The sequence below is a fragment of the Sphaeramia orbicularis genome, chromosome 19, assembly GCF_902148855.1.
Source record: "Sphaeramia orbicularis chromosome 19, fSphaOr1.1, whole genome shotgun sequence".
NCBI lineage: Eukaryota > Metazoa > Chordata > Actinopteri > Kurtiformes > Apogonidae > Sphaeramia > Sphaeramia orbicularis.
Window position 1 is genome coordinate 5332582 of NC_043975.1, and position 22549 is coordinate 5355130.

At 35.3% G+C, this 22549-nt stretch overlaps 1 protein-coding gene across 1 annotated transcript in view; it reads right to left on the reverse strand.

The window, feature by feature from the left end:
* The window catches only part of mta3 (metastasis associated 1 family, member 3), a 66177-nt gene that overhangs the window by 8404 nt on the left and 35224 nt on the right, over window positions 1-22549 (reverse strand). The window contains exons 6-12 of the mRNA XM_030121549.1: window positions 21243-21360; window positions 18196-18298; window positions 16032-16131; window positions 15738-15926; window positions 11570-11644; window positions 6853-6911; window positions 5420-5538 (exon numbers count right to left, since the gene is read on the reverse strand). Coding sequence (XP_029977409.1) covers window positions 5420-5538; window positions 6853-6911; window positions 11570-11644; window positions 15738-15926; window positions 16032-16131; window positions 18196-18298; window positions 21243-21360 — 763 coding nt within the window. The remainder of the gene's footprint in view (window positions 1-5419; window positions 5539-6852; window positions 6912-11569; window positions 11645-15737; window positions 15927-16031; window positions 16132-18195; window positions 18299-21242; window positions 21361-22549) is intronic.

The following is a 22549-nucleotide window of genomic DNA, read 5'->3' on the forward strand; positions in this document are numbered from 1 at the left end:
GACTAACGTATGCTTCACGTTAATGTGGTATTTTAAGATGGAAGTGCTTCGGTGAAAAGAAAACTCCTTCCTGCAGAGTGTGTATAATACTTAATGTGGGTCGACTGTTTCGTCTTGGTTTTTTTTTTTTGTCCTTATATTTCCATCCAGAGGGCCAACGTGCTGTTTAGTGTCTTCCATCTTTATGGGTTGGTTCTGTTGCCTGTCACAACCAGATCAACTGAACATTTGTTCATGTTACGCTAACTCTACTGAACAAACTGACCCAAATGCGCTGGCAGAGACGTTCAGAGTCATTCTGCTGCAGATGGGTAATGACGTTAAAATTTATAATCAGATTATGATGGATTAATCCGTGTTAGCACATTAATTTTGGCAGCCCTAATACATATGTGTGTGTGTTGCTTAATATATTTATATATTTTCCTTTTTCTGTTTTTGATCATTTATTTCCTGTTGCTTTTTATTACACTTGAATGGAGCGGCTGTAAAAAAAAAAAAAAAAAAAAAAAAAGCAATAACTTCCCCCTGATATTAATAAAGTATTCTGATTGAATAAGGATTAGACATGTGCAATAATTATTTTGTTTATTTTTACTCTCTTCTTATTTTATGTTTCTGTAGAGCTGCAACTAATGACTATTTCTATTACATCACTTTTACTATTTACTGTAACTACAAGTCAACTAGTCAGATTATGAACTCCAAAAAAAAACCAAAAAAAGAGAAAAAAAGGGGCTCTTATTTATATTCTAATCAGAAACAAAATAGATTTTCTTTCCTTTAACAAGAACATTTGGTGCAAAACAATTAGAATGGATAACAAAGTTTGTTAAATATTCAATTTTCAAAAAATATTGCAGCAGCAATAAAATACTTCTCAAAGTTTGCTAAACCACTAAATGTTCTAATTGGCAATAAAATAAATGTTTTCCCTCAAACTAAAGTGCATGATATCACTAATGACCTGCCCAATTCTAAATTAGTTGCTGGCAAATTTTGGCGTTGACTACTTGTCAATGAGTTGTCGAGCTAAAAGTGTTGCATAGTGTTACCATGGCAACACAGAGGAACTGGGTTTAAGATGTGCATCTGAATCAGTGTCTGCACAAAACAAGAGTTTGGTTTGATGATGTGTGTTTTGAACCACTTTGCCACTGGAGGATTAAAAATGTGTGAATCTAAAGAAGCTGTGAAAATACGGATGAAAATATCTGAAAAATGGAGACAGCGAGGTCCAAGAGCTCCTCAAAACAGCAGGGATTTAAAATGACCAATGTCAAACCAAAGTTGTGATGATCAAACAAAAAGGATGTAAAAGTTCTATCATTTTTAATACACTGTGACAATTTGTCTTGGAGGTTCACAGCTACTGTAATTTTATATCTTAATTATTCCAACGCTGTAAATGTTCATATCTTTAGTTTTTTGTTGCTGTTTTTTTCAACTTGTGTTCTTCAGACAAAATACAAGGGATGTTCAATATTTTTTGGTTGTATTTATGGTTTTACTCGTGCATGTTTTGATGTTGCAGGAGACTGGCTGTTTTGTGAAATGTTCTGTTAGTCATATTCTGCTCACAAAGAACAGATAAAGCCTAGAAACTGTTGTCTTTTATGCTGTGTTCATTGTGTTGAATAAGAACTCAGACTGTGCTGAGTTTAAGAGGAAAAATAAGGCAGAAAATCATTGACTACCGATGTTTTTTTCTTGTTGAGACTTTTTGCAAATTATTTTAAACCATAACATAATCTTCTGTTTTCACTCAAGACCAAAAATCAGCCATAAAGCCTAAAGAAATGATTTGTATTTATTGTAAAGTTTATGATATTGGCTCATTTGAACATCTTTTAATCATAGTATTTTTGACCCAGTCATTCACACACACATACGACTGCAGGGTTATGGTTTAGTTTGGTTCATTGTAAAGAAAACAAGGCACTTTAATGGAGGTGAATCTGCTTTTCCAGATCACAACAGTCAGAAAAACACACTCATATTGATAAAATGAACTAAAATTAGCACCATATGATTCAGATTAATCAGAAAATTTGCCCTAAAACTGTGGGTCAACCAAAAGACAAAACAGATTAATCCACTAAAGCCTTTTCTATTACATTGTGTAAGTAAATAAACTTGACTAGAACTGGTTCTTGGTTCTCATATTTCCATCGTTTGCATCCTTCAACGAGACGGATTTATGGCAGACTCTTGATCACCAAAGCTCGCCTTAAACAAATTGATGAGATCAGAGCAAACATTGTCAGATCAAACAGTTTAACTACCAACGGACATGCATGTAAACACAGCGAAGGACGCTTGTGTACAAAGGACGGCCAACTGTTTACATTTAATTTATCTTATTAAATTATTTTCCTTCTGTTTCACAAACTCCAACTCCTGGCATTTGATCTGAGTGTGTAGTGAAAGCATTTATTAGACTTCTGCTTCTGTAGAAAGTCAGATTTTGTGATTATCATCCGTTCTGTTTAGGGTTCGACTGATTTGTCACTATCCTATTTCTACAATTAACTTCCTGATGCTGCTTCACGGTAAAAGCTTTCAGATGAAAACGCATTAAAATAGTTCCAATATCCCTGTATCTCACTTGTAAATTCTATTAAGAATTAATAACAGGTTGAATTTGAGCTTGTCAGGTTCTTTTCTGTATTCCAGTCCTGTGGTCTGGATGCAAATCAACTTAACAATAGATGTGGGTGAGACTTTCACTGGAGGAGAACTCAACTAATTCAATAAAAGTCCATATATGACTTCTATCAGTGATCAATAGGAAATATATTGACATATGTAACCATTTACATGTTATAAACCATCAAAATATGGACCATTAGAAGAAAAAGGAACATTTTTAATATTTCAAAAATTCTTTTAAAAATCTAAATTTCTTTATCAGCTTTGTAGAAGGTATGGTAGCTACCAAAATATCTGTGTACCTTTTTTTACTTTTTGAAAATTCATTTATTTTTTAATTTTCTTTCCCCTTATTTATTTATGTGTATGTGAACTTACAAATATGCATGTGTGTATGTGTCTGTACATGCATTTAAAGGGGGTTTATATATTTTTGTATGCAAGTATAAATTGTCTTGCTGTTTATAAATTTAATGAAGGTCCAGTACTGGGGGGGGCACTTGGATAGGAACTGGATACAACAGTTTCATGTTCAAGTTGTATGTTTCTTCTTGTACATTTGAAAATTGAAAATAAAAAGACCTTGATGAAAAAAATTTAAATTTCTCAAAAGTGTAAAAAAAACTTTGTAGATATTGTTCCAAAGAAGCAACATATAACATTTGAAATTAACCTGACATATCAGCCGGTGAGCTAAAAAGGTCTTCAATGGAAGTTTGCTTTATCTATTAATATGTCTCCATGTTTAGGGTAAATGTTGGTTGTTGTCATGGCGTCAACAGGTAAAAGGGAAATAAAAACACTCACATATTTCTGTACAGTTCCATGTTTGCTTTTGATTTTTCTGTATCTCATCTTTTCACGCAGAAATTCTCGAAAGTGTGTCTTAGGTGGAATAAAAAGGCCTGGCTCTGAGCCGACAGCGTGGGAGTGTTTTTCCTCTTTGGGTGCAGATAATTGTTAAGTGTTTGTGATAATTGCTGCGACTAAACGGGAGCACCTCTTTTCAGCTTCGGAAACAACCTTGAGAATTGGATGATGAAACAGCGTCTTCAGCAGACACAACACGGTGCTTGTGTCCAATATGTTCCTCCACCACTCACAGTCACTTCCTTTGCATCTTAATTTGTCGAGTTTTTTTTTTTTTACGTCTGACACACATGGAGGCCTCGTTTTCCTTCATCCCTCCTGTCGACAGGAGGATTCACTTTCACTATAAATTTACTTAAAATACTGTGATGTGATTTTCATTTGACCACAGAGAAAAAAGAGAAGACAAAGAGTGAGAGAGTTACACATGTAGACGTTATCTATACTTGTAAACAACAATAAAAGGTGGCAGTTATGGTAAATATTGATATGTATATAATATTATGTCCATTTAACAGTCGTCAAAGCCAAGAGATAATTAATTTTTTGATGCATGTGAATTATACCTTGACCTATATATAGACAGGGTGGGGAAGCAAAATTTACAATGAACATTTAGTTGTTTTTTCTCAGCAGGCACTACGTCAATTGTTTTGAAACCAAACATATACTGATGTCATAATCATACCTAACACTATCATCCATACCTTTTCAGAAACTTTTGCCCATATGAGTAATCAGGAAAGCAAACGTCAGAGTGTGTGATTTGCTGAATGCACTCGTCACACCAAAGGAGATTTAAAAATAGTTGGAGTGTCCATAAAGACTGTTTATAATGGAAAGAAGAGAATGACTATGAGCAAAAGTATTACAAGAAAGTCTGGAAGTGGAGGAAGCAACAAAAAACGTACCAAAGCTTTTATTAAAGCTCTCAAATCCAAAATCCTAAATGATCTAACCAAATCCATGAGAAAAATGGCAATTGAACTTGAGGTAGAAACAAGACCGTTAGAAATGCAGTAAATATGATTTGAAGATTTAAATTCTCATGACTTTCAATAAACTAATTGGTCATAACACTGTCTTCCAATCCCTGCCTCAAAATATTGTAAATTTAGCTTCCCCCCCCTGTGTGTATATGTGTGTGTGTGTGTGTGTGTGTATATATATATATATATATATATATATATATATATATACATATACAGTCGTGAAAAAAATTATTAGGCCATCAAAAGTCCAGAGTTATAAAAAGAGGTGAAAATATATGAAAAGACAGGAAAGAGAAGGGTCATGTGTGAAGCTGCAGAGGAGGTGGTTTGAGCAAGGTTTGATGAAGCAGCATTTTGGACTCAAAACAGTTTTAAAGGCGTTATTGGTCAAATTTCAGACCTTACATTCACATAAATAACAGCACAACAGACTCATTTGTTTCATATCTATATTATAAAAGCCAAGTGGCCTCTGTGTGTGTGCGTGTCTGAGGATTCACACAAAATCTGTACAGATCTGACTGCTGCAGTTTGTCATACTTATGTATTTTTGATCAAGGAACAGAATAGCAAAAACTGCAAGTTGGTAGGACTAATATTTTGGGAGATATTAGTATTTTTGGAATATAATAGCCTTATCATCACGTTGCTATGGCCTGAACGCTCTGGCAGTGACTGCTGGACAAATGCAGTACACCATGCATGAATACACAACAGCAGAAAAACTAGCACATCTAGAGCCTGTGAAGGTTTGGGCCAGTCCATATTTTACTGCTTATCTCCCATATTAATTACAAACAACAGAGGTGTAGTAAACGTGAAGTAAAAATCAATAAGTATCAAAACCGCCACAAACAGCAGATGTGAGCACTGGGTTGCAGGTGTTTCCCAGATGTGATACTCACTGTAGCAGCTTTCGCAGGCCCGTCCTCCACCTGCTGCGTGGTAGGCCCCAGGCCCCGCCCCATTCACTGTCGCCATCTTTCCATTGGTCATTGAGATCTGGTTTGGATTGGGCTTGTTACTGTCAGAGAGAGAGGGGGAAACATTCAGGAAACAGGTCGACACTGCAGGTTGCAAAGGCTGATACAGGTTATAATGGCCTTTAAAGCAACATAAAAATAAGAGTTTTCAGTTAAAACATGTTAATAAATACTCAAACTTAAAACCCTGAAATGGAAATATGTGTAGAATGTCTTCCTTTTGAAAATAGATCCGATGTGGTGGCCTATTTTTTTACATCAATTTCCCATAAATAAGTTTTTTCTCACAGATTTACCATTTTACTCCTACAAAATGTGTTTTCCTATAAAATTGAGTTTTTTTCTTGTAGATGTATCACCACAGGAAATATGAGATTCTTCTTGTAAATTTGAAAAACTTTTTAATCTGTTATTTGATTTTTTTCCTCGTAACTGAGTTTTTCTCCTCATAAAAGTGTGCAGTTTCTTGTTGTAAATTTACCATCTTATCCCCAGAAAATATTAATGTTCCTATAAATGTGAGTTTTTTTTCTTGTAAAGGTACAACCTTACTCTAAAAGATTTTTCTTAAAGTTTTGAATCTTAAATAACATCTAACTTTTCCTCAAAACTTCTGAGTTTTTCTCTCATCAAATTCACCTTTCATAAATAAACTACTTTATTCCCTGAACATCCAAGTTTCCTCAGAAATGACTCAAAATATTCAACCACTTTCCCATAAAATTTTGAGTCATTTTCTTTTAAATCTAACACCTTATTCCCAGAAAACATGTTTGAATTTTCTCCAATAAATTCATGAGTTTTTCCTGAAGATATATCTAATTTTTTGTAATGTTTGACTAATCCCTGAGTATATTGGATGGTTTTCCAGACATTTATGACTTTTTTCCACATTAAATGAGGGTTTTTTTTTCTACATATACCACTATATTCCCAGAACAAATCAGTGTTCTCTTGCAAATTCATGACTATATAATCAGAGAATAAACACTTGTTTTCCAGTGAATTTGTGAGGTTTTTTTTTTTTTTTTTTTTTTTTACCACCTTTGTTTACAGAATATTTAAGTTTATGCCTGTAAATTTACAACTTTATTCTCAGGGAGTGTCTGACTATTTCCTGTGAATTTTCTTACAATTACCACCTTTTTTTCCTCATAAAGTAAAGTATTTTCTCCAAACGTTAACCCTCCTCCTACTAGATTTTATTTATCTGAAGTTGCCTGAACATGTATCTTGTGACTCTCCCTCCAGTTACAGTTTTCCAATACTACAGATGAGTTAATCTATCATCTGTTTTTTACTTTGGCAAACCTTCAAACAGTTCACGAACACCAAGCAGATGAGTAAGGACTTACTATGTGGGAATATAAACTTGCTTCAGTTTGCTCTCGGCCTCTGCTGCCTTCAGTCTCTTCTGCTCGAGAGAAAAACACAAACACATTGGGTTCATTAATACAAAAGAACACAACTGTTAATGTCCTTTACAACAATCTGACAATGAGCGATGAGGGCGGCTGGAAACACAACAGAGTCTGGCATCCATTCATCACTGTCAGGATGTTTCAAAGTAGAGGTGTCACTTCTCTCCAAACAGTGAAAATACACAAAGTGAGTTTTATTTAATCACATACTTTATAAGAAGTTTAAGACTCTGCTCTTGGATGATTTTTTTACTAAGTGACAACTTTATCGCCATATTAGACTATCGTATGTTCACTATATTGGCTTCAAAACAGGGAAAATAATAACTTAGAAGACAAAAATCATTCTTAGTCCAAGTGTTTTACCATTAGCTTGATGTTCAATTCCGCAACACAATATTTTTGCACACTTATGTAAACTTCTTTAACTGGAGAAGCACTCTCAGAGCACAAACCTCTGCTAAGGCAGATCAGCGCCCCTCCCAGATCACCACCAAAATTGAATCATTTGTTCCTTGTGCCAGTATCAACATTTCCTGAAAATTTCATCAAAATCCACCCATAACTTTTTGAGTTATCTTGCTAACAGACAAACAAACAGACAAACCCCAATGAAAACATAACCTCCTTGGCGGAGGTAATTATATTGATAATACAGTCATGGAAAAAATTATTAGACCATCAAAAGTCAACAAAAACAATGGTTATGCAATCAAATACTAACTCCTGTGTGTATCATGTGACTAAAACAGACATTGCTTTTAGCCATTCCACGCTTTCGTCAGTACAATGCCATAGCTATTGATGTAAGAACTGAAGTGCTTTTGGTTATTATCAATAAAACATGGAAAATGGATAGATAGCAGCTCTGAAATTAAACTTCTATGAGCTATTTGTGTGCTTTTCATTATATTTGTCCAAACAAATGTACCTTTAGTTGTACCAGGCATTAAAATGAACAAGAAATTGAAGAAAACATGGGGTGGTCTAACAATTTTTTCTGCAACTACACATTGTCTTTTACATATTGTTGTTCTAATCATGTCGTAATAGAGTGTCTTCTTCATTTTGACTTGGACACTCATTTTATTTAACAGTCATCCAGTGTCTAATAAAGCGTAAGATTAATTATCAGATATATGTAATGAGTTTTCACTGTCAATTTTTTGGCTCGTTATTATATTGACCTTTAAGAATCCACTATTGGCCGACCTCTAGTTTAAAAGCAATTTCTCATGAAGGATTAATTATGGATTTTTAGCCACTGGTGACACGACCGATGGAAAAGCTTAAGTTAAATAACTTACAGCTTATGTAACAAATATAAACAAAACTTTGGCTTGTGTCCAAATGTCCTGTGTCGATCACATTAGGACGATAAGATAAGAGGATAGTGCGGGGATAGTTAGAAACAAATATTCATTCCATATCTCTCATGTGGATTATCGTCTATACAGAGGTGATGTTTTGAGTTCAGGACAAATATGAACAACCTGAAGAGGAATAAGTGTAATTTTAACAATATTCTGTCTGTTACTAGATGTTTTGTGTGTTTGTAGATCCACTGTGATATGTAAGTTGTAATGTACATGTGTAAACAATAAACTGAGACATAATATTGTTAAAATTTTACTAATTTTTCCAGGTTTTTAATGATTGTTCATGTTATTCACATTTTTAAAGGATACTTTGTAGATTTGAACATTTTCATTGTGTAATTTTACTGTTTTCACTCTAAAAACCGAGAGAAAAGTTTGAGTTCACATTATTTATAGGTTATTACACTGGGTCTCCTCAGGGCTGTGTACTTTCCCCCCTCCTTTTTTGAATGTACACAGACAGCTGTAGGTCTGTTCAACAGGACAGTTACCTGGTGAAATTCTCCGATGATACTGCCCTGCTATCACTTATTCAGGGTTCACTGAGAAGTCATGACCCTACTCTGACCTCATTTGTGCAGTGGTGCGACGAGAACCTCCTTGACCTGAACGTGACGAAGACTAAGAAGCTAATTATTGATTTTAGAAAGGAGCAGTCGGGGTCTGAACCTAGTAGTATTCATGGTAAAGACGTCCAAACTGTGGACTCGTACAAATACCTAAGTACTTTCTTTGATTCTCAGCACAGATTCGACACTGGTCAACAAAGAATCCGCCTGTGGAAGCTGAACTCTATTAAAGGAGTGATATTTTGCTCTTTTTAAATGGAATTCTTCATTTTCCCACATTTCCCTGTGGTCTCCATAAACTGTAAATGCTCTGCTTGGGTCTGAATTCTTCATTCATTCAACTCCACAGGTCCATCTTCAACCCTATTTCTGAGTAATGACACCAGAAAGGTGGTTTGGAGCGCTGGCCCTTTAAATGCATATGAGCCACTTTAGGCCCCGCCCCCTCCAGGTTGCTGACTGTGCTGCTCTGTCCTGTTCAACCAACAACTGAAAATTTTAGGTAATCGGCTCAAAGTTTGGACGTATTTTCAGTCTGGACTACAACCACTGCTGCTGAAACAATTATGGAGAAATACTGGAGAAACGTTCGTCTGAAGTCTGGACCTTATATGTGCAAATGTCATGACGGAACTAGTTATAGACACAACAACTTAAGAAGGAATTAAAACAGGTTGTAGAAATCCGCTTGATTTTTGCCAAAATGAATATAAAGATAGCTTTGCAGCACCTGGAGGGTTCAAATTCAATCTTTATGAACTATTAGGGTCCAAATACACAAATAAATGAACCAAAGACTAATAAAAGTAGGTTTAGATAAATATGAGCCCTTTAACATTTGTAAACCTATTTTATGTTGTTTTTACTGTTCTTTTATTGAAAGTCTTTAAACTTTTATTTGCTTTAGTAATGTGCTGTCTGTGAAAGACAAAAACAGTCTCAGCAGCATCATTAGAGTCTACTCCAAAATTATAGGAGTTCAACAAAAACATCTCAATTCTTTATGGAAGAAACAGGTGGTGCAGAAAGCCAGGAGGATCCTAAACCAGCCAGACCACGTCCTCAAAGACAGATTCACACAAATGCTGTCAGGGAGACAATACCATGCACCTCAGAGGAGAACAAATAGATGCACAAACTCATTTATTTCCTCTGCCATAAGGCTGCGAAATGAGTTAGGGTTGTAGGGTGCCAGTTTATTTAGTGTTACTTACTGTTTCTGACCACCTCCAATATGGTTTCAGTGGATCACTGAACAGTATTATGGCAAAGACACACCAAATCGATTGTCATCAGAAAAGACAGCCTGACTAATCAGTTGTCTCTCATCTGCCCGACACGGTAAAAAAGTGCGAAGACCACACCAAATAGACTACCGACTTGAGCATACGTTCTGCGCTTGTGTGAGACGTAATGCCTCTATAACAGCAGGCGGTGCTAATCTGTATTGTGGCCCTAAAAAAAAACAAAAACGCAAAACTGGAAATGATGGAAACATCTCTCTAGACCAAAACACAGAGCTAACTGTCATTAGTCATTGTTGTGAGCAGAGTGTTGAGTAGTCAAGAAGGATTGTTGTGTTTTTATGATGTTTTGTCTTTTTGTCAAGTGTCTTTCTTGTCACCTGCCTAGGGACTACAGATGGAAATTAGCACTGCTGCTATAATCTGGCATATTTACAGCTGCAATTGTTGTATATGCAATGACCCAAATAAATAAATAAATTAATAAATAGTTGTACTTAAACGGATGGCTAGTAATAAGAAGATACTGGTGCTGTCAGCTCTCGGGCTTCTTCTTGTGGAAGAAGAAAGATTCCGGTCTTTCACTAGTCAAGGGCTATCCCTCCACCTATCAGATTGGTCAGACTGAACGACTGGGTAGTAGCCGATTACACATGCTGGATCGCTTGAAAAGAATGGCGACAGCATTAAAGACGGCGGATCGCACAGAACACACCAAACAGACTCATGGCACCGACCTCGCCAGACTGACTGATGACGTGCGACCACCGAAAATCGGGTTGGATTGTCTTCATCCTTAAGCTGCTCACACTGACAGTGTGTTTATGTGTATGATGACGATGATGATGTCTGAAATGACCATGTCTGTACTTTCTTTTTTTTTTGTATGCTGTTCCATGGTCCACTGAAACTGTATTGGAGACTATTAAAGGGAACTGCTCACTGTGGAATCAATCAATCGATTCATCAATCCATCTATTGTGTTATTATTTTAACTGGTCCAGCCCATTTGAGCTCATATTGGGCTGAATGTGGAACCTGAACTAAAATGACTTTTTTTTTGTTTGTTTAATTTAGTTTATTTCGAATATGCAACAAGACAAAGTAATCGTACTTAGTCCTTAGAAATAAATCAGGTAGTAAGAAGTCATGCAAGAAAACAAAAAAAACAAACAAAAACAAAACTTATGCATATACATGACTTCATTTGCACATTTGAAAAGGAGTGGGAGGAAGTATAACTTATTTAATCCCACCCCTTCTCCACACAACAGTCGATCCTTTAGCTTCCCATCAGCATAATATATGAAAAGTCAAGTCCCTTAGATCTTTTATAAGTAATTAACCTCACTTATCATCCTCACATACACATACATACACACCCATATTGACATACCAGACTTTGACACCCTTTCCCTAATGCATACACATCCAAAAAAGGAAATGATGGTCATCTCACCTGTTGCACGTATCTGTCTGTGGTCTTCCACATGTAGTAGTACTCTATGATACTGGTCAGAGACTTCCACGGCAGCTTCACCACAGGAAACCAAGAGGAAAAAAAGAGGGAGACGGACAAAGAGCAAATTAATGATGTTAATATTTCATGTTCTTGCCATCTGCGTATGAAAGCGTTCATGTATATTCATGAGACTGAGGAGGACCGGATTTGAGCTCCATGTGACCACACAAACCCACAGATATATATATGAATTCACACATGGAAGGTCTGCGAGTCGTAGATATAATGCACTCTTTAAGCATTTTACACCAAACTTAAACCAAGTCTCCACCCTCAAAAAGCTATTTAGACCTGGGAGAACAGACTAACAGGTCCTTACGGTCCTCTGGTTTCATTATTTTACACCTCTGGCATCCATTTTTAAAGTGTTGATATCATTTGGTGCATTTAATACAGAACAGGATTAGGCCACTGAAAAAAAAAAAAAAAAAATTAAGATCCAATATATTTTTTATTATTATTCTGAGAAAAAAGTCAGAATTCTGAGAATAAAGTCAGAATTCTGCAAAAAAAAAAAAAAAAAAAGTAAGAATTCTGAGTTTTAAGTCAGAACTCTGGCTTTATTCTCAGAATAATTAACAAAAATTTACTAGATCTTAATTTTTTTTTTCCATTGGCCCTAATCCTCTTCCATAATTCACATCCAACTCTTTTTATGCATATCTTCACTTTGCACAAAAATCCAGACTGAAAACAGTGGAAATATGGGGGGAAAAAACATCTTTCATTAATGTGTGTTTTAATTGGTGTTCATTCATATACAATGTGACAAAGTATTGATAACTTTTTATGATGATTTCTTTGTTATGGCTGATAAATACCAACAAAAATACATTAAAGAAACAAAGTAGCATCTGAATCAGCATTGGCCGAGTATATACCAAACTTTAAACAGATATTAAAGGTCAAAGTTCAAAGTTAACTCACTTTATTATCACCATAGATAAATTGTGTGTCAATTTAACTATAGTACATACAGTACCTAGCGTTAGCATTACCTCTAGCACTGACATGTCAGTGGGCAGCCATTGAAGGTGCTATGGGATTAATATGTTTAACATTTATGTAAAAATCCACTATTTTTCATCACGTAACATCAAACCTGCACAGCTCCTAAAGTGGAAAAAACCCTGATGTACAACTGGTGTTTCCATGCATTTTAGTAAACATTCCATTTACTTCCACTGATTTCCTGAAGACATTTCTCCCAACACGCAACTCCAAACACTAACCCACAACCATAAAACACCTTTTATGTGATGACTTACGATACAGGAACCTAGATTTCATCGCCGTAAGGAAGCCGGATCTGACCAGTGCCGACATAAACAGATTTACATCCTTATGTGTCACAGACGCACAGTGATTCACATTTAATAAGTATTCATGAGCACCTGCTGCCTCTGCATACATCCTTATCCTGTTGGCCTTATAGTAAAGCACAGGCAGATGGTGAAGGGGGAAGTTCAGACTCAGATGTGCGCCCTCCTACAGCCTCTGAAAGTGGCGGTAAAAATCATCAATTTGGTGTCCAGAATTCACGCAGAGACTGGAAATGTGACGGGTTTTCACTGTGGGTGGACCAAAGACGGAAACGCCTCAAACCACTTCAGCAGCGTAATTACATTTCTACTCGTGTAATAATGGACTTCAAGGTTGGGCTGAACAATTGATTGCATTATTGAAATCGATGTGAAGCCAGGTGTAATATCCAGGTCACAGAAGCTGCAACACACTATTATATATTAAGCACTGTGGCACTTTAGAGATGCTCAAACCAACAAATCATACACTCAGACCAACAAAGAAAAACCTAATTATCATTCCTACTAAAATAACTCTTTGTATCTGCAATAACATTCAGAGTAGAATGTCGACAGGTAGCGATAAATACATAACAATACAGTTTAACCCTTTAACCCCTGATGTGTCTATGGTATGATTTATTTCAAATATTCATAAAAATTCACCCGTTTGCTCAATAGGAAAAAAAATCAAAATGTGGTGATAGAATAGACCTTATTCTTTCTATAGACAGGGTCAAGGTCAGATTCAAGCACTTTTAAGGGTCATTTTCACATTTTTCTCAGCATAGCACTTTATCGCTGGGGTAAATTACATCTCTACAGGAATACATATACTCGTGGTTAATTTTTTTTCACTTTTTATCACAATGACGTACATTGTATTCTGCTATAAACATCTAAAATTATGCTTCATAATAGCAAAAAGTTTAGAAATTAAAGGACACCAAGTTTTATCCAAAAATAGGGAAGTCACTTGGTGTTGTTCAGGCACACTCACGCCAAGACAAAGATTAAGATAAAAATATACCTGGAGTCGACCTGACAACACCTGGGAATTTTATTTTTGGCCAAGTTTTGAATCACCTTTCTGTAAGTAGATTTGGCTTAATATTAAAAATAAATAAATCACATCACAGAGTTATAATTGCAAACGCTTTTGAGCACTTAAACTAAAATTCAAGCACTCTCCAGACCTTGAAAACACAACACTGAAATTCAAGTATTTTCAAGGATTTCAAGCACCTGTATGAACCCTGTATAAATGAAGCACTGTGGAACTTAAGAGACGCTCAAAATTCAACCATTTGCTCAACAGTAAAAATTTCAGAACACAGATAGACTAGACCCCATCCTTTCCACAGACATCTGAGCATGCTCAGTGCAGCCCACACCACCTGTGTAATGGGGGGCAAAACACAGAGCAGTGAGTGAGACAGACTCGCTATAAAAATAGACTGTTTGGGCTTTTTTTGTTTGTTTTTTTACACTGTTTTCCTTGTCGTTTTTAGCCCCTCGGCCTGCCAACGGGGGTGTTGTCATCTGCATGTCTGTCTGGGACACATCTTATGAACACTCTAAGTGTAAAAAACTACTGGAACCTTAAAAGTTTTACATAAATCATGTAAAGAGCTTCAACAAGTTTGGAAATGGGTGACCTAGACCTATTTTGTGACCTACTTTTCCAAGGTACAAATGTCTGAAAACACCCTGTTACCCCACCCCCCGTACAGGAAGGGGCTCTTTTTGCATCTTTTACATCCTTTCCATTTTGTTGGCATATTTTATACCATTTTTATTTTAAGTTCTTCAACATAATTTTTGTCTTGTTGCATCTTTTATGTCCTTTTCATTTCATCTTTTATATCCTTTTCATTTTATTGCATATTTTACATAATTTTTGTCTTGTTGCGTCTTTTACGTCCTTTTCATTTCATTGCATCTTTTAGACCATTTTCATTTTAAGTTCTTTTATATAATTTTTGTCTTGTTGCATCTTTTATGTCCTTTTCATCTTGATGCACGTTTTACATCTTTTTCCTGTTGTTGCTTCTTTTATGCAATTTTCATTTCATTTCATCCTTTACATTTTTTTACTGGTTGGATCTTTTACATAATTTCCTTCTCTGTGCATTTGTTATTATTCTGGGTTTTGTTACTTTTACCTAATATTAATCTACAAATAGCCATCCTGTTTCACTTCGAACTAAATATCAGCCTTTGAACATCTAAGAAATAATGACTTGAAACTGATATTAGCATGATCATTGTGATCACATTATGTCCGACTGCAGTGATTTTGTGACAGAGCAGTATACGGACGCAAAGCTGTGATGGTTTGAGAAGTTTCTGTCGCTGTTTTCATATCTGTCGCACTTTATTTTTGGTGTCATGTAACTCACAGCAAAGACAATATTCAGTCTGTGGCAAGTTCAGCTGCTGTTTTACATAAAAGGATAAACAACAAACAGCTTCCAAGATAATAGAGGCTTTCTTTTTGCTAAAAAGCTGAATTCCAGACAGAACACTTATTTTCCTCCAATGCGGGATGAAATTAATGTTGACAAGTGTGACATGTTTTCTTGCTGTTCTTTGTGCTTCGTCTTCCATTTGAGACTATTCTGCTTTTGGAGATCATACACAGACAAATTCAAGGCCGACTGCATGACAATAAACTCCTTTGATTCTGCAGACGACACTAAAATGCAAAATACCACCTTAAAATAATGACTGCTGTAAAAATTTAGCGCAGGTATCACACGGATGCCCTTGACAAAACGCAGCTTTGGGAACACACTTACAAAGTCTTGTCGGATGTCGTTAAAGTCTTTTCCGTATTTCTCTAGTGCTTCCTCGAACATGGCGGCCTCCGAAGCGCTCCATTCCTCCATCTCATCCCTGCAGAGCACCGGGCCGCCTGCTGGGACCAGTACACTCAGCGCACTGGACAGGTCGTAATTATGACGATGCAGGGTGTCCATCGCGTGGAACTGCAACCGAAAGACACATGATGAGCAGATTACATAGTCTGTTATTATGATCTGATATGACTCAGTCAGTGTGTGTGTATGTGTGTGTGTGTGGCGTGGACTTACCAGTGTAATATCTCGCGAAGCTGCTGCTGCGCTCATGTGTAAGCTTGGCTGTCTGACGGAGCTGCTGCAGTCCAGCGCTCGAGCAAAGGTCCCGACTGCCCTGTAAGACAAAGTATAAACACAACCACAAACCATTAGCAATAGTTCCAATGTCCCTGTGTCTCACCAGCATGTTCTACCAAGAATCAATAACAAGTTGTTTTTGTGAGGTTGTCAGGTTCTGTTCTATGTTCCAGTCCTGTGGTCTGGATGTAGGAGATCAATCTCCCAATTGAAGTGGGCAGTACATTCACTGGAGGAGAACTCAACTAATTCAATCAAAGGCCATATGTGACTTCTACCAGGGATCAATAGTAGCTATATATTTATTTATTTAAAAGGGACAATGCATATTATTGTATATGTAAATATGCAAGAATTTGCCAAAGCCTACTTTCCATCTACAGTCCCTGGCAGGTCAGAAATAACATAGGTCATAGTAACTATATTGATACCTCTAACCATTTATATGTTATAAACCATCAAAACATGGGCTATTATAAGTAAAGGCAAATTTGTATTGTTTAAAAAAATTATTCAAAAATCTAAATTTATCAAAGCTGCAAACAAACTTTGGAGACATTCTCCCAAGGACACTAAATATAAAATTTTAAACAAACCCAACCTGTAGTTTTGGAGAAATGCAGATATTGGTGACCTAGAGTTCAAAGGTCATGGACCCAAATTAAAGTCCATATATGACTTCCTATCAGTGATCCATAGTCACTATATTGATATCTGTAACCATTTCCCCATTATAAAGCATCAAAATATGGACTGTTAGAAGGAAATGCACATTTTCAATATTTAATAAATGTCAAAAATCAAAAAATCTGAATTTCTCAAAACCGTGAACAAACTTTTTGGACACTGTCCCAAGGAAGCGACATAAAAAAATTTAAATGAATCTAACCAGTAGTTTCCTCAGAGAAGATGTTTAAAGAAACGCTGATGAAGACGACAAATACAGTGTCTTCACAACAGCTCATGGCCAATCAGCAGATGAGCTAAAAAACAGAATGAATGATCCTTCTACTTTTATTAAAATTAAAAAAAAAAAAAAAGCTTTCATCTAAAATGACTGTCCCTACTAGGAGGGTAAAGGATGAGAATTCATCACCAAATGTCATGTTGTGGATGTTGCAGTTCAGTGAGTGCAGGAAGACGAGGTGGAACATAGGTGGAACTAGTTCAACTCCACTGAGGAACATATGTGTGATGCAATTCTCAAATGGAAACAATGCCTCAGGTTGTGTGAGAGGAAAAAAGAAAGGAAAAAAACATTACTGAGAACACACAAAACCAGCCTCCTCCACAGCAGTGTAAACCAGAAGGTGATGAAATAAAATCTTTTACAGAGAATATGTAGTTTGGATCAGTTTTAAGCAGTTAGCAAGGTAGCATAGCCGTGCTACAATGAGCTCAAAGTGATCTGCATGTGGGTCATAGCTACACTAAATGAAAGGGTTAATGACACGTGGGCTAAAAGACCAGTCTGTTTCTGTTAAATCAGGTATGTGGGTAAATTAGGTTCCTGTTTAATAAACCCTGGGCCATTTATTTCCAATGTTAGAATCATTTAAATGGGATGCAAAACACCAGATTAGCCGATAGCAGAAGCTTCATTCATATAAAACCGAGTTATGATAAAAAAAAACAGCAAAGATGAGACCAGGTTTCTGCAGGTCTCAGCAAATCTAATTTAATGCTTTTTAATGCCCTTTTTAATGCCACTTTAAACAAATGTAATGCCCATGTCCAACTGCAGATACAGTTTTATATATAGTTTTAAGACAGTTTACTGTCGACAGGCTTTAGTCAGGTTCTGAATATGTAGCTGCTGTTAGTCAGTTTATACAATTTCAGTTAATACAATTTAAGTCAAATATAAAAACTAATTCATGTTATGATAACAAAATAAACACGGAAATTATGTAAAAGATGAAACAACGAAACCCACAAAAACAAGATACAAAAGATGGAACAAGACAAACCAAACACAAAAGACACAAGAATTACACAACGTAATAGACATTAGGCATGTAAAACATTTAACTATATCATCCATTGGCTAAAATTAGAGCTGAAACTGATAGTATGTATTTTTGTATTCAGTGTGACTTACCGCGCCACCACAAGGAATTGGTCTATCTGTTTATTGGTGAGTGGGCATTCTGGATCCCACAGCTTCTCTTCTAGCTTTGCCTGGTCCCTGTCATCTGCTTCTCCTGCAGAATCCACACAGAAAAAAAGACAAAGAATGAGCCTCACGACTTGATCATTCTGTCATTAAGGCATGAAATTGCTTCACTTTCCGCTCGTACGATATGAAAAATGGTAAATATAGGGCATGAGGTCAGGAAAAACGCACACACTGTCAGCGTGATTCATAGATTTCTGGCTGATATTCAGTGTGTGTGCAAGTGTCAGAGGATTTATCGCTCATAAGACGATATTGACGAAACGAGGGGTGTCGATAATGCACATACCGAGAATTTAAAAAAAAAAAAAAGGAGGAAAAAAAAACAGTTGAAGGAAAGGCCTTAAACAGGGGTGTCAAACATATGGTCTGTGGGCCAAAACTGGCCCCCCGAATGGTCCAATCTGGCCCGTGAGATTAATTTCATGCAAAAAATGACACTGTCAACATTAAACATCAAGGGTGTAGAAGTCATTTTAGTTCAAGGCTCCAATGTGATGTGAGCTCATATAAAATAATAGCATAACAATTTATAAGTAATGACAACAAATGTTCTCCTCAATTTAATGTGGAAAAAATTCAATTATGTAAAGAAAATATTCACATTTTTCACAAAAAAATTTGAATTACCCTGTAAAAATATGAACAACCTGAAGTTTCCAAAGAATAATCAGAGCAATTTTAACAATATTATGGCTCAGATAATTGTTTATAACTTACTGATCACAGTGGATCTACAAACACACAAAACATTTAGTAAAATTTTAGGGGTCGGACCAGTAAAATATTATCATAATAACAACTCCTAATATTTCGCTTTGTTTTAATGTAAAAAAAAAAACAATACAATAAAATTACACAAAAATGTTTACATCTACAAACTATTCTTTCACAAATAATGTGAATAACCAGAACAAATATGAACAACATGACATATTTAAAAAAAATAAATAAATAAAATAAGTGCAATTTTAATAATATTATGCCCCAGATAATCATTTACAACTTACAGGTCACAGTGGATATACAAATACACAATATATTTAGTAAAATTTTAGGCATTGGACCACTAAAATACTATCATAATAACAATTCCTAATATTTCGCTTTGTTTTAGTGTAAAAAAAAAACAATACAATAAAATTACACAAAAATGTTTACATCTACAAACTATTCTTTCACAAATAATGTGAATAACCAGAACAAATATGAACAACATGACATATTTTTTTTAAAAAAATAAAATAAAATAAGTGCAATTTTAATAATATTATGCCCCAGATAATCATTTACAACTTACAGATCACAGTGGATATACAAATACACAATATATTTAGTAAAATTTTAGGCATTGGACCAGTAAAATACTAACATAATAACCTACAAATGATGACAACTCCTAATTTTTTCGCTTTGTTTTAGTGTAAAAATTAAAATTACACAAAAATGTTTAGATTTACAAACTATCCTTTAACAAAAAATGTGAATAGTCTGAATAAATATGAACAACATGAAATATTTAAAGAAAAATAAGTGCAATTTTACCAATATTCTGTGTGCTTGTAAATGTTTTGTGTATTTGTAGATCCACTGTGTTCTATAAGTTGTGTTAACAGGGTCCCTACAAGTTTGGACAAGTTAAATTTAAGACTTTTTAAAACTACTTAGAACAGAATTTAATGCTCATTTCACAGCCATACTGGCAAAAATTTGTGACTCCTAGAATTTAGCAAAGTGTATTTCTTTACTCCAACGCCTTGATTCCCACCATTCCAAGTCATTTCTCACTGGGGTCTGCAAAGTTAGCAATAGTTGGTTCTTAATTTTAATATAAATTGTCGGGTTGGAACAGGTGGAACTGAGTAAAATAACATCACTTTCTTTGCAGTCTGGACATTTAACAGACACATTTAGGCACAATACAGCCAACAAGTTTATGGCAACACAACTTAAGACCTACTACATCAAATGTAATACATTTTAAAGACTTCTTTAAGGTAATAAATCCAGGTTTGTAAATTCAAGACTTAAGACCCCGCAGGAACCCTGGTTAATAATAAGCTGAGACATCATATTGTTGAAATTGTTCTTATTTTTCTGAATACATTTCAGGTTGTACATGGTAGTTCAGGGTATGAACATTTTCATAATGTAATTTTACTTGTTTTTCACTCTAAAACAGTTATTATTTATTGGTTAATATGCCTATTATGTTACTGGTCCGGCCCACTTGAGATCAAATTGGGCTGAATGTGGCCCCTTAAATAAAATGAGTCTGACAGCCCTGGTTTAAAACAGGGTTTCTGCAGGTATCAGCAAATCTAATTTAATGCTTTTTAATGCCACCTTAAACAAATCTAACGCTCATGTCCAACTGCAGATACAGTTTTATATATAGTTTTATGACAGTTTACCATCAACAGGCTTTAACCAGGTTCTGAATAGTTCCTCCTCCAATCACTTCTGCTCAAACTTGCATTTTCCCATTTTTCTGACATTTGCTAATATTCCCTCCACTCTTTTGCCACAGCATGAGCATGCTTAAAGCAAGTTGCATTCCAAGCATCCGGCGTTGTGACTTCATGTATCGGCCATAAACAATAGCCAGTTAAAAGGTTCGGCCTGTTATTCATCACACTATACTTCCGATCAAAATTTTAAAATGTTTATATAATCAAAATAAATCGTAAATAACAATGCTTTTTTTTCCATCAAGTGTATTTAATTTGTTAATGCATCTGGACATAGAATTTAATGCTCTTTAATGCCATTTAAGGCCTTAATTTTCACAAAATCTATTTAATGACTTTTAATTCTTTTTAATGACCTGCAGAAACCCTGTAAAACAACCACAGATGTGGAGATTCCAGCTCTGCAGTGACATTAGAGAGCTCTGACATGGATTAAAAAAAAAGGCGTGTGGCTATAATTAAACTAATTAAATGTCAAGTGAATCAACGTGCGGTTCCTACCCTCTTGGAGCATTTCTGGTACGTCTGCCTGAAAGCGCGGTCCCACTCTGATCTCCCCTTTGTCGGCCAGCAGGGTCTTCTGTGTGGGGTCGTACACCAGGGAGTAGAAGAAAGTATCCTGGAGAGACAATTATAACACAAAGTAAGAACATGCCCGTGGTGTGGTTACCGTCCATGGGTTAAAGGTCAAACTCAGTCACTTTTCTTATACACAAGTGAATATTTTATGAACCTTAAGCTCAGTTCAGATTCTGAAGATTCACAATGTTTTAGGACGATGCAGGGTTTCAACTGTGTGAAAGTCGACTGATGTGTGTTTTAAAGGCTGATGTGATAATGACAATTTAGAGCAAGAAAATGCTGATTAATCATTCTCTGATAAAGATGATGGATTGATCACCACCCAATTTAATTTAACAATCTTTGACCTTTATTCCCAAATTATTAAATTCATATTTGCCCTTTCTTATTAATCTATATTAACAACTAGAAAACTGGTGAACTGAAATCCCAAATTAATGTCATAAATGATTCAATAAATTAAGGAGGAAAGAAAAAAATCGGACAATATTAAGATGAAAACAGAAGAAACAACAAAACCAATGTAGAAAAAATGGAAATGAAAGGTTGAAAATGGAATAAGTAGCCAAAATTATGTACAAAGTAAACACAAGAGACGATATATATTAATGAGGGAAGATGAAAATGACATCAAGTTGGAAAAAGACAAAAATGATGTAAAAAGTTTAAGCTGCCATGATTAAAATAGCGAAAAACCTAAACAAAAAAAGAGAGAAAATGAGGTGTCAAGATCAAAAAAACTCCCTATAAAGCAAATAAAAAGACAAGATGTAAAAAAAATAGTTCAGTGATATGACATAAAAAGGTCTGATAGAGACAAAAACACCAAACGAGAAAAAGATAAATAGTGAGGAGACCTTAAATAAGACCAAAAAAAGTGTAAGAACACCTAAAAATAAATAAATAAAAAAAACTTAGGAAAAAGATCCTAAAAACAGAGACAAATTATGTAAAAAGATTAACCTGGCATGAAAAGATGAAAATAGTGTAAAACCTCAAAAAAAGAAAAAAAAAAAGAGGTGTCAAGATCCTAAAAAACTGCCTACGAAGCAAATAAAGACAAGACGTGAAAAAAAAACTTCAGTGATATGACATAAAAAGGTCTGATAGACAAAAACATCTAATGAAAAAAAGAGAAATGGTGAATAGACCCTAAATAAGACCAAAAAAGTGTAAAAAGACCTAAAAAAAGTTAAAAGACTATAAAAAGAAGAGACAAATGATGT